The sequence below is a fragment of the Hydra vulgaris genome, chromosome 02, assembly GCF_038396675.1.
Source record: "Hydra vulgaris chromosome 02, alternate assembly HydraT2T_AEP".
NCBI classification, from domain to species: domain Eukaryota; kingdom Metazoa; phylum Cnidaria; class Hydrozoa; order Anthoathecata; family Hydridae; genus Hydra; species Hydra vulgaris.
This window is the reverse complement of record NC_088921.1, coordinates 8,797,944-8,815,790: the sequence shown is the minus strand read 5'-3', so window position 1 is coordinate 8,815,790 and position 17,847 is coordinate 8,797,944. Positions and strand designations below refer to the sequence as shown.

General features: G+C 28.3%; 1 protein-coding gene across 1 annotated transcript; it reads left to right on the top strand.

Annotated features, from left to right (window-relative positions):
* The first annotated feature begins 4,168 nt into the window (after nt 1–4,168).
* LOC136075801 (52 kDa repressor of the inhibitor of the protein kinase-like) lies at nt 4,169–4,615 on the top strand. The gene has a single exon (XM_065789239.1). The coding sequence runs from the start codon at nt 4,169–4,171 to the stop codon at nt 4,613–4,615; it is 447 nt and encodes a 148-aa protein (XP_065645311.1).
* The last annotated feature ends 13,232 nt before the right edge of the window (nt 4,616–17,847 follow it).

Below are 17,847 nucleotides of genomic sequence, written 5' to 3'. Positions count from 1 at the left end.
AAATAAAAAATATAAAAATCATAATAACATCAATAACAAAAAAAAACAGGTAAAAAGAAGGAAAGAAAATGGAGAGAAGTTTAATGACTTGAAAAGAAAAGTCAAAGAAGGAGTAGTCCTGGGAGAGTTTTGTTATGTACCAGAATATTTTAAGCATGAGTATTTTATGAGGAAATAGAAATATTGAATATGCATTAAAGTATAATAAAAAGAATTGATAAAAAAAAAAATTGTTATAAAGAATTAAGCGGGGCGATTGCACAGAAAATAGTTTATTGTTTATTAATTACATATTTCATGGTTTTGAAACAATGCCACAAATTTTAGAGCCATATAAACTGTACAGGATGATGAAAATGAGGGTATTTGGTTGTGACTAAATGAACTTTTATATATTTTTATGCTTTATTTTTAAAGTTTTATATATTTATTTTTATTTTATGAGTTTTATATTTTTATTTTTATTTTATGAGTTTTATATTTTTATTTCTATTTTTTGGTTTTATATTGTTATTGTTATTTTTTATTTTTATTTATGAGTTTTATACTTTTAGTAAGGTAAGTGTGGGTATTAAGGCCCGGCGGGTAATAAGGCCCACTAATCCAAACTTAGGGAAAAAATAAATTGTGAAACTTTTTTTCGACATTAAAATATTAGAGTTATCTGGTTTTATCACTGGCAGCAAAAAAAAATCAGCATTTCTTTACATTTTCATTTTTTTAGGTGGGCCTTAATACCCATACTTACCTTATATAAAAATTTAATTATAGAGAATAGCTTGGCGGTGATTGCATAACTGATAGTTCATTGATTTTTTTTATTAAGGATAAACTTTTTTACATGGGTTATGAAGGCATTTCTATTTGTTATTTTAAAAAAAATTTTTTTTAGTTTCAATAGGAAAAGAGTTCCAACAGTGAATTGATTGAGACTTTATTGACTTTATACCATACTTATGTGTTTGTTTTAAAGGCATAGAGAGACTACAATAAGATACAGTCCTAAGTTTATAACTATGAATATCATTTGTGAATTTAAAGTAGCTAGTGAAGCAGCTGGGCTTAATATTGTGAAAAATGTCCCATACAAGAACACAGTTTGATAAGTAGATAACTTCGTCAAGCTTTAAAATTTTAGAAAGATTATATAGTATGTCAGAAATAAAGTGAATTATTTTTAAAGATTTATTCTGGAGATTTAGAAGGTTTTTTTTATAATTAATTGAATTTATTCCCCATATCTGACAACCATAGCGTAGATGGGAGTTAAAAGTAGCATGCCAAATATTCACAAGGGTTTCGTAGTTCACAAAATGCCTTATTTTGGTAAGCATTCCATTTGCTCGACTTAGTTTGTTTGAAATGCGTTTAATTTGTTGAATGAACAAAAGATTTTCATCTAATAATATGCCCAGATATTTTATTATATCTACAATATTTAGTTTTTGGCCACTAATTCTAAAATTAAGTTTTTTGGTAAATTTTTTGCCTTGACGTTTAAATAGAACTAATTCAGTTTTTTGATATTCAAAGATATTTTGTTTGATCGCAACCATTGAACCAGTGATGCCAGGTCATAATTTAGGTACTTATTTAGTGTTTTTAAAGACTTATTTACTATCGCAAGGTTAGTGTCATCAGCAAAATGGTACACCTTTGAGTATTTAATACAAGTGTTTAAATCATTTATGTAGATAAGGAAAAGAAGGTGACCCAGAGTTGAACCCTGAGGAACTCCTATAAACGTAAACTTAGTAGTGAATGAGATATTATCAATAGTAACACTTTGTGGACGACGGTTTAGATATGACTTAAACTAGTTCAGAGCAATTACCCTTACACCATAATGATACAGCTTTGATAATAGAATTTCTCAATCAATCAATAATTTATTTCTGAAATAAGATTTCACTCTCAAGGATGTTTACAAATAGTAAATTTACTAATATAAAGTGAACACATGCTAATGTTAATAATATCTAATTCAAATAAATATAATGCTAATTTTCATAATATATAATAAAAATAATAAACTTTATAACATAAAAATAACGGTGTTAATAATAACTTTATAACATAAAAATAACGGTGTTAATAATACCACTAATAATAATAACAATAATAATATAATAATAATAATAATAACAGTAATAACAACAACAATAATAACAATAATAATAATAACAATAATAACAAAAATAATAATAATAATAATAATAATAACAATATTAATATTAGTAGTAATAGTTAAGAGTAGTTAATAATAGTAACGTTAATATTTATAGAAATAACAATAAGCAATAGTAATGACAACAAAATTTATAATAGAAATGAAAAAAAAATAAAAAAAAATAAAAAAATAAAAATTAAAAAAATACTAAAGACAACAAAAATTGATTATAGAAATTATAAACACTAACTATATTTTTTTAATAAAAAGTAAAATAATCTAGTTTTAAAGGTTGAGAATGAGTTGAGAGCTTTTAGTTCATAAGAAAGGTTGTTCCAAGTTTTAATGCTTTGATATTTTATAAATTTATGTCCGTATTTATGAGAGCAGTGTTTAGAGACAGACAGCTTTAAATTACTATTGGAACAAAGGTGATAACGAGTGTTGGCACTTTTGGAAAAGAAATTGATGAAAATTAAAGGTAGGTTATTGTGTTAGTGGTTCCAGACAAATTGGCAGTTTGAAAATTGAATATAGTCACATAGTTTTAATACTTTAGAAGTTAGATAGAGCACATTAGAATTAAATTTAATATTTTGAAAAAAAATAATTTTTAAAGCCTTGTTTTGGAGGTGGGATAACCTAATAAAAGCTTGTTGATGGGGCTGCCCCCATACTTGGCATGCATATATAACATGTGAGCCAAAAATAGCATGGTATATGTTCAAAAGTGTTTCAAGATTAACATAATGGCGAACTTTGGCCAACATACCATTAGATCTACTTAGTTTCATTGCTAAGTCTTCACAGTGGGATAAAAAGGAAAGATTTGAATTTTTATACCAAGATATTTAATTGAGTTAACAGGTTCAATTTTTTTGCCACTTAATCTAAAGTTCATATGTTTATAGATTTTTGTTTTATTTGATTTAAAGACAATAAGTTCAGTTTTATTAGAGTTTAGAAAAGGTTTGTTGGAGCGAAGCCACTGAACTAGATTGGCAAGATCATGGTTAATGTTTTTGTTAATTTTTTTTAAGGATTTATTAATTAGCCTTAGGTTAGTGTCATCAGCAAAGTGGTAAACAGTAGCAAACTTAATGGACGTATGAAGATCATTAATATAACGAAGGAAAAGCAGTGGTCCCAATACTGAACCCTGTGGAACACCATTAAACCAGTGACAAGTTTTTTTAATATATCATCAGGTACTAACACAACTTTTGATGCAGGTGCTAGTACTTCGCAAGATGTTTCAGAAAAATTGGTAGATATTTTATCAGACCAGTCTGAAACATCTTTAGCGTCTTTATCTTTTGATGTTTCAAATTCTGAAGTTTCTGCTGTCCTATTACCGGACAGCCATGAAAAAGATTTTGAAATGAATTTGTCTCAAGAGTCTTCGTTAGCTTCTAATGATTTTGTTTTAGCTTCGAATCCTCAATTGCATGAAGCACAACAAGACATAACTGATGTGGTTATTGTTTCCGACGACCCGGCGTTATGGCCTATTTCGTTTAATGAAAGAGAAAGAGTAATTTATTGTTTGAAATTAACAAAGTTGATTTATTGGCATGATTTATTGTTTGAAATTAACAAAGTAAGTAAAGTTATGCAGAATCCCTCGGCAGATATTTCTGTTATGATAAAATTGGTGGAAACTACGAAAATTTTTTTAGAATCATTCAGAAGTGATGAATCATTTGAAGCGATTATTAAAATATCTGAAGAAATAGCTATAAAATTAGGTACTGAGCCAGTATTCCCTCAAGTGCGGCTTAGCCGAAAAAGACGTTTTTTTGATTATGATGGAACTGATACACCTCTAAATGGAAAGTCTAAATATAAAGTAGATTTTTTTAATGCAATAATTGATGTTGCATTAGTAAGCTTAAATGAAAGATTCAAAATGCTTGATTCATACAATTAGGTTTTTTAACCCGTACCATATTAGGTTTAACCCGTACCATATTAGGTTTTTTAACCCGTACCGAAAAAATGCGAAGTTTAGATGCAAATAAATTGTTGAATGATTGTAAAAATTTAGAAATATCACTGAGAAATCCTAGCACAGAAGAATCGGACATGAGTCATGAAGAGTTATACTCGGAAATAAATACATTTTTAAGAATGGAAGCTTCGGCGGAATCAAAAGATGCACTGGAAATTTTGAAGTATATTACTGCAAATTCTGTAATCGAAATTTTTCCAAATTTATTTATTGCCCGACGAATTTTACTAACTTCCCCTATTTCAGTGGCAAGTGCAGAGAGGTCATTTTCCAAATTAAAACTCATAAAAAACTATTTACGTTCCACTATGGGTCAAGACCGCTTATCTGCATTAGCTTTAATTTCCATTGAAAATAAAATAAGTCGGTCATTGGACTGTTCTGATTTAATTGATGAGTTTGCGTCTTTAAAAGTCAGAAAGGTTAAGTTTTAAGTCAATGTAATCAATCCTCCTAAAATCTGCGAAAAAAATAAATGGTATCGCATTTTGAGTAGTCTTATTAGTGCATCTTCATCCAAAATAAAAAAATACTTAATGTACATTTAAAACCTATGTGCGTTTTTCGCTTCGTTACGTTCTAATAAATATCCAAAACACAATAGAACACAAGAATTAAAAACTCAACTAATATAATAGAAAACTTGCCTATGGCCTCGCATATGGTAAATCCGCCACTGTTTGTAAGTGTGTGTGTGTGTGTGTGTGTGTGTGTGTGTGTGTGTGTGTGTGTGTGTGTGAGTTTGTGTTTGTGTGTGTGCGTATGCAAATTACAATATATATGTATATGCAAATATTTATAAATGTATATGCAATATATATAAAAAGTTAGGTTGGTCAACGAATCCTTACATATTTTTAAACAAGTTTCTGTTGTTAGAAATTAGTTTACTTAGCAAAATATTTTGTAATAAAAAGCCTTTTAATTAAGTTGCCTTTTCTTTAATATTGATACTATAAGTAATTTTCTTGAAATATATAAAAGAAGAAATTGTAAATGAAAATAGGAAATATTAACAAAATCTCCATCTTTAAAAAAGTTGTACAAACAAATATGCTTTTAGAAAACAAGAATATTCTCTGGTTTTCTTTAAAAAAAATATTATTTTGATTTTTAAATTTTCAAAATAAATAGTCGTATTTAATTGCATTACAATTAGCCAAAATGAGCTTTGCGAGTTTTTTTGCTTCCAAAAAGTTCGATAACTGCATCAAAGTCTAATTTACTTGTAAGAGGCGTCTCAATTGGCAGTCTCCCCAAATTATAATGTTGATCTTAACACATTGTTGAACGTAAAATATTTTTATATTCAACTCATTTACTCCAAAGTTTTTTAAACATTTATTAACAATTGTCTGACGTTTTTAATGTATTTTTGAGTAATTTTTAGTAAAATTTTTTAAAAACGTGATAAAAAAGTGATAAAAAAGAAAAAACCAAAAGCTTGCATGAATAAATAATATTAAAACGTATTCTAATCGATTCACTAAAATAAATTACAGTAATTCGAACTTAATGTAAAGAGTCACTCAAAATAAGTTACTCAAAAACTCTATAAGTTTTATTCGCATAAATTTGCTAAAAACAAGCCTCAAAAAAAAAAAAAAAGGAACCTTATAAGTCCAAGGGTTTATCACCAATTTCACTAATTGACACAAAAGGGCTCAACAAGTGCAAAAAAAAAAAAAAAAAAAATTAACAATCTGTTATCATCACCAATGTCATAAAAAATAAATTTGAAACTGTATCTAAGTGAGGAAATAAACAAAAAGCGTATTTTTTAAAAAAAATAAATAAAAATGTTTTAAATGCACTTTTTTTGAAGTCCTATTAATGTATATTTTAAGCACTTTTTTTGGCAACAAGTTTACATTCATTTAAAATTGAATTCTAGTTGTTTCTCAATAATAAGAGGTCATCAATTTTTAAGTTTAAAACCTCCACATCTAAAGTTACATCTCTGGCTTGCAGAACTGTGCAATGGTTGTTAAAAACTTAAATTAGGTGCTCGTGAGTATGATGCACTCAAATGAACCCAAGTATTTTTCAATACTTTTATTATTTGATCGAGTCTCGGCAGTCACATTTAGCCTTTAAAGTCTCTTTAAAGTCACATTTAGCCTTTTTAAGTCTTGGGTAGCACTTTATAAACCAGGAGTATGTTCTGCAAAAGGTTTAACACTGTCCTAGCTGACCAACGTGTATCTGACATGTTATGCAAAGAGCATTCAATGTTTTCTCATAAAATTTGCCATCTTTGCGGGCTAGAGCTGAAAAAGTTATAAATCTTTTGCGCAACACCAAAGAAGTTTATAACCTCTTCATAACACTCTGTGGTATAGATACCACTTAGATTTAAGCTATGACAAGCACATGGAGATAAAACTGACAATGGTTTCTCTTTAATAATATCTGCTTGAGCTACCTTATACTGGTTGTTTATGTTGCTGCCTTTGTCATAACCTTGATCGCGACAGTCTACCATTGTGTATATTGTGATTTTTAAAATCACTGCAAATTAATTCGGCAATGGCTTTTCCCGTTTTCTGATTAAAGTCAACAAACTCTAGAAATCGCTCTTAAACTTTCTTCATTTAACTAAACATATTGCAATATAAATATAGTTTGTTCCATATGTGCTGAATTAGGGGTTGCATCAACAAGTATTGAATATTATCTTGCTGCTTCTCGTTCACTTAGAAAAACGTCTTATACTTTTTTGGCACAACACTCTATAAACTTATTTTGAATTTTCGGTAAAAAGGTAATTTACTTGTCGTCTTCTCTTTAATTTTTGCAACTTCATAACTTTAATTTGCAACTTCATAACTTTGCTCAGATGTTCTTAAACTTTGCTTCAGATGTTTAAGACACAATCATAATGGTTCATCAATTCTAATATGCCTAAAAAATTTCTATTTGCTATAACGCCAACTAAATCTCCTAATCCCAAACCTCCTTATCCCAAACCTCGTTTGGCTAGTTTGACTAACCCTAACCCTAACCTTTCTCCAAATCCCAAACCTTGTTTGGCTAAAAACAGTGTGACATCTAAAATTGGAGAAAAACCTGTTTCCAGTGTGATGCCTGATTTTTAATGTTCTGAAGAAGCATAATATTGAAAGTGGAATCAGAGTCAATACTGTTTTCCAATTGCCGCCATTTAATATAACAATATTTATGGTTGCTGCTGTTTTGATGCTCTAGAATTTTGTCGTGTAATGTTTTCCAATTCCTTTGAAAACAATACCCAAATATAGTGATTAAGCGTGAGTCCACAAGTCTACAATTTGTTCAACAAGGTTGTTGTTATTACTGAAATTAACTTTTACATGATGATATTGATTTTCTAAATTTTTCTCTTTTGAAGACACTGAAAGTTCATAACTTTGAGTTTATTTTTCCTTTTTTGAGTTCCAGATTTGTGATGGTAGTTTATTTTTTATTAGACTACTAAATAAGATTTTATATTTATTAGCATTAATTGTCATTCCAGTAAATAAAACATTTTGTATATGATTGATATGAATATATCGATGTATTAAAAAGCAATATGTGTAACAAGTTTTCTTAAACATTAGCGTAGCGAGGGAAGACCATCGAAAAAATGGCTCCGGGCGCAAAGGCTTCAAGGGGCCCAAAAAAATTGGGGAGCAAAAGATAAAAAAGGCAACTTTAACATAAAAAGTTTCTCAAATTTTATTGTAAAAAAAGGCGCTTTTTCACTTTTGCACCGGTTGCAAAAAATCTTCGTCGATGTTCTTTAGCGTCGTATATTTTAAAAATAGCAATTTTTATTATTGAATATTTTATACATTATAAACATGAGTTTCCAATCATCCGCTTTTCTAAGGGAACGGGTAAGGAAACAGAAAAATAATCACGTGAGCATGCGCAGTTTTCCTTTGGACAATTGATAAGCTGTTGTTATGCATGCTCACGCGATTATTTAAATCGTTTTTACAGATCCACTCTTTTCCATTGAATTTTCTGTATTTTATGTAAGCAAAATGACTGATGTTAACAAAGTTTGATACAAAAATACGCCTTTTCTTTCCCGTTTCTGTAGAAAAACGGATGAGTGAAAACTTGCCTTAACAAAAATCCATATACAACTGATAAATTTATAACATAAATATAAACTAAACTGTAGAATCAAATAGACACTCTTTAACACTCATTGATTTTTATTTTAAAATACCAAATTATTTTAAAATAAGTGATTTAAAGTAAAAGATCTTAAACTTAAAGTACTTACCCAGGACAAAAAGTTCTATAGAACTTCTATAAACTTTTGAAACATATGGTCTATAGAAATTTTATAGAATTCTATAAAATTTATATAGACCATATGTTTCAAAAGTTTATAGAAGTTCTATAGAACTTTTTGTCCTGGGTAAACAATAAAAACTATACTTGCTACCAAATAATGTGTTCGAAGTATTTTCTACATAATTTTTTTTTTATATATTTCCTTTTGGAAAAATTTCCGAATAAAAACTAACTTATAATATTGTTTTGACCAACAAAACTGAAGTATACAGTTTGTTTAAAATAAATGGAATTTGTATTTATTTTGTATATATAAATGCAATTTGTTTAAAAAAGCAATTATAATACTTTATAATTCATAAGTCAAGGCCCTTGAACATAGTTGGGCCCCAGGAAAGTGTACCCCTCTATACGACCATGTTAGTGTATTTTACAAATAAAGTGCTCAATGTTCTTAAAGAACAGAGCCATAATAAATTAGTAAAAAACACTTATCTAACTTTTTTCTTCAACTTGTAGTTTCACCATTGTCGGATTATCAGGAATAGCATATTTGTTTAAAATAAATGCAAATTATATATATATATATATATATATATATATATATATATATATATATATATATATATATATATATATATATATATATACCTATATAATGTATATATATATATATATATATACATATATATATATATATATATATATATATATATATATATATATATATATATATATACATATTTGTATATATATACATATTTGTGTATATATATATATATATATATATATATATATATATATATATATATATATATATATATATATATATAATATATAATAATATATCATTCTTAGTAAACCAAAGGTGCAGATTGCAAGTTATTTATTACAGCTATCATTTCTTTGATTTAAGTCTTTGGTTCAACAAATATTATCACAAATTCTTTTTCGGATACGAATGTAACAAAAACAGTTTATTTTATTTTAACGCGCCAAGTCAATTATATATAACTAGATGTCCAACTTTCGGGATTTTATTGGACAAAAAATGAAGCCGCTTTTTTTTGTTTATAACAATTGTCCGCCATTTGTACATAGGGCAAAAGCTGAAGCCGAAGTGTCGAATTAAAGTTAAAAATGCAATTCAAAACTTCCCAATAAATTAAAGATAATTCAATAATAAATTTTAATAATTATAAAATACTTATAAAAGTTTTTTTATGAGCCTATGTTTATTAAAAAGTTTTTTAATTCATAAAAATGCTTCAAAAGCGTCTGTCGTTTTACTTTTCTATTCAAAACTTTAATCCTTTTTTAATTGTAAATAAATTAGGGAATCATAAATTTTTAATTTACAATTATTATAGTTTCTGCTTAACACTTTTACGTAAAAAGTATTTAAGTTTAAAATATATTTACTTCATTTAAGAAAAGAAAAGTTAAAAATAATTGTTTACAAATTTAATTCGCCATTTGTAAAAAGGGCAAAAAGTGGCTTCACTTTTCGGATCGATGGATAGACTCAATCCATGAGGCATCTAAAATTCTAATTGTTCTAAATTTTTCTTACAAAATATTTACTTTTTTAATTCTTACTTTTATTACAAAATATACAGAAAAGCGTTATTTGTAGTATATCTGAAGCATGTTGTTTTTCAGCAACAGCATTTAACAAATCCTGGTCAATAACTGTAAAAATAGAATCAAGCTGGTCTTGATGCATCTAAAAAATGGGCTCATAATGATTCAAATCTTCTGAACTTTTAGCCGTCATTAAAGTTTGTTTTGCACCTTATTTACGCGGACCACCCGATTTTCAACTGAAACAATGAAAACAATTAATTTGTTGTTGTTGTTGTTGTTGTTGTTGTTGTTGTTGTTGTTGTTGTTGTTGTTGTTGTTGTTGTTGTTGTTGTTGTTGTTGTTGTTAGACTATTATATTTACTTTCTAACTACAAGTTTAGTTTTGTTTTCAGTAATGATTATCTATGAATAATTTCATTTATGACGTTAAATAAATTTTCATTTTTAATGGACCAAGACGAAGGGTTCTTATTTTTGATTAAAAGTTGGTTATCAACAATAATTTTAAATTCAGTTGATTTTACCCTAGGTAGTCAACCTTGTTTATTTAGATTATTTAGTATTCTTAAATCTATATACTTAATTAACAAAAATACTTTTTTTCTTCTTCGCATCAAAAAAATTGATCTAAAAATTCACACGTGGGTTCATAATGTGTATATCTTGGATTCCAGTTCACAACATTTACCTTCTGATGACTAATGCCGTAAATATATATGTATTTCATTCAAAAACAGTGATTTCTATGTCTATTTTGCTTGAAACTACTATTTAAAATGTAATTTAGACATATAGTTGTAAACTGGAATTTGAGATCCAAATGAAATTTATCTTTATAAGTAATAACATTGGTAGTTAAGGAAACCGTCATTTAGTCTATCCAGCTGATTCTTTCTAGTTTTTGAACTAGTTTTTTAAATAAATTGAATTTCAATATCTATATAACTTTTAAAGAGCAGATTTTATGAAAAAACGCATGATTTTATAAAAAAACGCATGGTTTACACTTTAATGAAAATTAAAAAAATAAAAAATAAACTTATATTTATAGCCCTAATTCAATGCTAAAGATGGCAATTTTTTGCAACTTTCATAACAATTAAAAAATTGCGGACGTTTTGAACTAAGATTCGTATTTCTTTAAAAAAAAGCTTTTTTTTAAGGCAACAAAAATCACCGTGGATAAAAAATCAGCTTTTTTAAAAATGCCCAAGCTGAGTTATTGTAAAAATAATTTAGCGACAAAAGTAAAATACCCTAAAATAACATGTGTTTGAACCTTAAAGTGGGCAAATTATTTATGTTTTTTTAATCAAATTATTCGAAAAGAGCTTATTTTAGACTTCTAGAAACAATGAAAATCAAGATGGAGACATTTTTTCTATGAACAAAAAGTATTAGGTCAATATATCGATTTTTTAAAATATACGATTTTGTACTAAACATAAGGATTTATCATACTGCATTAGAAATAAACTTTGTTCTACCAAAAAAATCGAAAATTTTTATATTCAAAAATATATTTTTAATATTTGCTTGAGTTATTTCAAAAAAATAAACAAATCAGCAAAATGTGAAGCGCAATATTTAAAGTGGTGCATTACTACAAATAAGTAAGTTTTTTGACTAAATTCATTTTTAAAACTTTTTTGCAATTTGATTTTATAACAATTTCGTTTTTAAGGGGCAGCCCATTGATTAGGTCAACAAATTTCTGGCAATTTTTATGTTTTTTAATGTGAAATTTTGATAAGATCTTCAAAATCTTTTTTCACATATCAAGTTTATAATTTTAAGTTGTTAAACTACGATTAATAATTGCAAATTTTTATAAAATAATATAATTAATCATCTGTAAATCATGAAACTTATATATTGTTATTGCATGGATAATGGTAGCATTATTGTATTCCTAAATAATTTGACTTTGCATTTTAGAAAAATGTTTTACGTTAAATTAATAATTTTTAACCCTTAAACCGTATCAAATGTAAAATTTGTACTTGATTCTACGCAGGTAAATAGTAAGGCAAGTATTCTGATGTTATGGCAGAAAAAAAAAAAGAAGAGAATTTATTATTTCGTATCTAGCCTTCTTTTGTGTGTTAATTTACCACCTCAAGGCCGTAAAAGCCACAACAGTCGAGGAGGCTTCTTTAGTTGTTGATTCAACCCTCTCTCAACTCTATAACTCTGAAACACAAACCATGACGAACAAGACCGCTACGCGGATAAACAAGTTGAGCACGGTACTACCAGGGACGTGGTGGTGATCGAACTCGTAACTTCTCGATTATGAGGCGAGCGCTCTACCACTACACCACTACTGTACTACCGTTGAATAACAACCTAGACGGGTATTAATCGACGATTTTAGCGGTTTTAATCTATGTTTAGCACAATAATAATAAAATGTGACCTCCAACTTAGTTTACTATTTCTTACTATGTGAATGTTTTAAATAAAAACAGCATTAAAGAAATGTTAATGAAACGACACACTTCATGCTACACTAAAACTTTATTTTGAAAATAAGATCAAAATATCTTTACACAATATAAATAGCAAAATAAAATAACAAGGTTTTAAAGTCCTTTTGAAAAAATTTAACTTGGTTGAAACTTGGGCATTTTCGGAAGAAATTCGATTTTTCCACATGAATTTTTAAGCCTATATAGTATAGAAATATAGTATAATATAAATGGTATCATAAAATTGCAACTAATATAAAAAAAAACCAAAAAAAAACCCTGCTTTTGTTCCATAAGAGCACTTAATAAATACATTGATCAATGTATATCAATAAATTGATTTACAAAATTAATTCTAAATGTGTGCCAGAAGGATTTGAATTTTTAAATCATATAAATGTTAAAAATGTTAAAACAGCCATGGTATCAGCATACCAGAATGCTGATACCATGGCTGCAACTGCAACAATTGTATGTAAATAAAGAACTGACTTTATTAACTGTACGTATTAACTACATCTTGTATCAATAACCCTAGTTGATAAAATGAATAATTGATGACAGTAAGAAAAAAATAACTACAAAGTGAGCAAAACAAATCATCATGCCAATAACATAATAAAGAACAAGTAATAGTTGACCTAAATTTGCCAATTGTATAACTTTAGACATCAAAAGACACTACAAAAATAAAATAAGTAACGAACTTTTTATATATTAACTAAAACATAAAGCATAAAAACATAAACAAACCAACAATAAAAAACAAAAAAACGTATTTATGTATATTGATTGAATTTAAATATTCAAATAAGTCATAAAAACAAAAACAGCAGAAAAAGTAGTATACTTTCACAACAATGATAGTACTAAAGGAACACCTTTTATAACAGTATAACACAGTAACAAAAGAAAACATCTTTACCATTCTCAATACATTTCAGGTAATGTAGATCACAATCATTTTCATGAGCAACTCTATGCACTAACAATGGCGCATCATCTTTACATAAACTATTAAAGAGTGAATCATAAAACTGAACACACTTCTAATGTAAAACAACATCAGGACACATTACTTAGAAACACCCAATATGATTTTCTAACATTAATCATTTGCATAAAACTGTAACTTTCTGAAAAATCACCTAAATTAAAACAACTAAAAATGCACAAAACTCAGATATTTTAAACTTGGAAACTCAAATATTTTAGAAAACTGATATAAAAACAAACTTTGTGCTATATCAATCAAGGTGTCATCAAGCTAGCCAGATGAGTCTCTTAAAATATCTAAGGCCTTGTCTTTAGACTGTATTGACAAACTTTAAAGAAAACTTTAGAAAAATTTGAACTTCGATAACGCCTTTTTAAAATGATACTATCATTAACAAATAGCTTTACCATTTTTCAAAGCTTTACCATTACCAGTTTAAACTCTGAACCTTTTTCTCGTTGATTGGTTTGAGGAAAATAAGCAGACTTTATCAAATAATTTAAAATTTTAGAGTTTTTTGAAGAGTACCAAAAATCTATAAAATAATGTAGTTACATAAATTGTTAATTTTTCAAAATATTCACTTCAATGATCAGTAATTGTAATAATATATTTTTGTCCAAGTTTTGTTAAGGCAAGAGATCCAATCCTTCAAGTCGGCTTGGTGTCATGCGAAAACACGGAAATAGCAACCATTATGATTCGGGGGAAAACAAACAGAGTTTTTAAGTTAAACAGTACAACAAGACAATTGATAAAGAATAAAAGACTACCATGCCAAAAATTTAAGTATAAACAATTGTAAAACACAATATTTTAAACAAAAATTTGTTTTGAAATTTTAAATATTTTAAGTTGATAGATAGTGAATCTATCCTTTCAAAGCCAATGCATGCATTTTCATAACTTTGCTGCCGATTTCAAAATAATCTTATTGCTTCTTTTTTTTCTTTCTTAAGGCTAAATATTACACATGGTGTAATATTTAGTCTTAAAAAATATAACTCACATTAAATGTATCTAGAGAAGTTTATAAACCTATCTGCCAATTAACCTTTTATATTACGTGTACCATATACAACTTATTTAAGTTATGTAAGTTTGGTGAGCCATTTTCCCTGATTTTCCCCTGATTTTTTTAAATTTTAACCTAGTTTCCCTAAAAATCCACTGATTTTTTACAGATATCTGAATTCCCTGACTTTTCCCTGATCTGGCAGATCTAACACCCTAAGCCTAAGCCTTTAAGCCTTTCATACGCGATTGTAAAAAGTTAAATCAATTTCTTGTAGTTTTAGTTTAATGCTATTAATCAAAACTTGCTCTGTTGAAGCTTGCCAATCTCCCTCGTAAACCTTCTGTGCCAAATGTCCCCAAAATTTTCAATTGGTCGTGCTTGAGGCACATTTGGGGAATTGGATTCTTTATCAACGTAGTAGACATATTGGTCCATCCAATTCAGAGAATCTTTAGAGTAATGAGAACTTGCTAAATCTGGCCAAAATAAATAGTTAAAGTCTTCATGATACTTGTGAATAAATGGAAGAAGTCGTTTTTCTAAACATTCATTAATATAGATTGATGAATTGATCGCATCAGACTTGGAAGTGCGAAACAATGGCTCGGACATACCACGGTCAGATATGGCTATCCACATTAATAATTTTTTTGGAAATTTCTCTTTTCTTATAAAACGAACACTTTCTGGGCATGTCTTTTTGTTGTTTGTGTAGTATCCAGAATTTCCAGGCATGTTGTCCCCTGCAAAACAAAAGTATTTTTCGTCATCAATGACTAGAAGCGATTTAATGTTATAGAGTTGGTTAACTAGTTTTCTGCTTCTTTTGTTTGCCTTTATTTGTTGTTCTATAGTGTATTTTGGAGTCTTTTCACGTTTTCTATAATTAATATTCATTTTTTTTAACTGACGACCAATTGTCGATTGATTTACACCGAATTTAATACCTATTTTTCTCTGACTGACCCCTTTTCGATTGTTGACAAGTCTCGTTAATTCGGCTTTCTTTTCTCTAGTCCAGGATGTCGGACAACCAGGGTGCTTTCTATCAGAAAACCATTGAACAGTTTCAAGTCTTTTTAGGTAATCATATATTATACTTCGAGCATATCCTTCCTTTTCAAAATGATTCACGATTTTTTTTTTTTTTTATATAAGGTTTATTTACAAAAAACATTTTTAGTCGCTTTCGAAAAGATTCTCGTTCAGCTGCATTTAACCTCATTTTACCACAAAATCTAATTATTATGCTCAAATAATAAAATTAGGATTTGTCCGATAAATTCCGCATCACCCGTTACTGATACTGCATCCCTGCATGACGCTATGGTAGAAGAAGAAACAGATACCATATTAGTTCCTAATGCAGTACTACAAGTAGGGCCGGCTGAACAGCATGGCCAAGCACCTTTTGGCCACAGGCGCCGCTTCAAAGGGGGCGCCAAAAGAATAGAAAATTCAAAATTCGAAAACAAGAAAAAATTAAGAATAAATATTATTTAAAAATAAAATAGTTTTTAGGTTAAGATTTCAATTTTATAAAAAATTTTTTGAAAGAAAATTTTCCATAATCGTGGGAACTCTAAAAAACCAGTTTATACAGTACTACTGGTATAATCCACATTGAACAAGTTTTTGTCTATAAAGCAAACTCAAATCAATGCATGTTACATTTTTTACTCTTTACAAATTTTAGTGAACAAAAAAATGTTTCAAAAGAGGATATAAAAACAACCATCATGTTTAGAAAGAAAAAATTATGAGGAGCTCAAAACCTAAAAAGAAAACAAGAAAAAGATGTTACCCTGTTAAAGTATAAGGGAAGTTTGGAGAAGTATTTAAAAACTTGCTCAGAAGTTGTGTCAGTACCATCTATTAATTCCAAAAGTATTCAAAGCATTTAGGTAAGAAAACCAAACATTTAACAATTCATCATATATTAAATTTGACTAGAATATCATTAAAAAATTTAAGTAAGCAGTAAAAATTTAAGTAAGCAGCCAAATGGGCGTCGTCATTGAGTCTACAACATACGCAGTTGAACCAGAAATCACTGATAATTACTTGGATGTTGGAAGCTGCCCTAAAAATACAGTGTCACTGACAGATCTACAGGTCATTATTGGTCCAATTCAAATAATGGATTTTGACTTTCCTTTCACTGGTCAAGAAGGAAGAAAGCGAAGATTTAATATAAGTCATTATTTTCGGAATGATGCTACCAAATAGGGAAATGTATAAACGTGATTGGCTAGTTTATTCCAAAACAAAAGACGCTGCCTTTTGCTTCTGTTGCAAGCTCTTTTCTAAAAAGGTTACTGAGGTTTCTGGTGAAGGCGTATCAAAATGGAAAAACCTAAATAACAGATTGAATGCTCATGAGACAAGTTTAGATCATTTGAATTGCTATATGAGCTAGCATGATCTTAATAAAAGTTTCAAAGGATCATCTACAATTAATGCAGTTCAGCAGAGACAAATGGACGAAACTATAAAACACTGGTGGCATGTCTTAGAGCGACTTTTTTCCATTATAAAATTTCATGGGTCCCAAAATGTAGCTTTGCGAGGACTTCAGATAAACTTTATGATAACAATAATGGTTTCTTTTTGAAAATAATTTAATTGCTTGCCAAGTTTGATTCTGTGATGAAAGAGCATATCAGTAGAATAAAAAGCAAACAAATTTACAGTCATTACTTGGGTTAAAATATTCAAAATGAAATTATTCAAATTTTATCTAAAGCAGTCAAAGAAAAAATAGTAGTTGATTTGAAGGCAAGCAAATACTATTCAATTGTTATTGACTGTACCCCAGATATTTCCTATTTTGAACAGATGAAAAGGAAAGCTACGTTGATATAAGAAAGCATTTTTTAAGCTTTATTGACATTATTGATACTACAGGCGCTGGAATGACTGAAAAAATATTAGAAACTTTGGATTCTCATGGAATTTCTATGCAAGGTTTATGAGGACAAAGGTATGATAATGGATCGAACATGCGAGGCAAAAAAAAAGGAGTTCAAGCTAAGATCCTTCTTCTTAAATCACGAGCCTTTTATGTTCCTTGCTCATCTCATTCACTGAATTTAGTTGTCAATGATGCTGTTGGAAGCTGTTTAGACGCAGTAACATTCTCTGACATTGTGCAAGATTTGTTTGTATTTTTCCCAACTTCAGCTCAGCGATGGAACGTTTTAAGGCAATTTGTCAAAGGTTTCACTTTGAAAGGACTTTGTGAAACCAGATGGGTAAGTAGAATTGATGCATTAAAACCATTAAGACATCAACTGAGAGAGATAATACAAGCTTTAGAAA

Bases quoted from the DNA above. Each gene is read 5' to 3' on its own strand.
- LOC136075801 (XM_065789239.1), top strand. From the start codon at position 4,169: ATGCGAAGTTTAGATGCAAATAAATTGTTGAATGATTGTAAAAATTTA.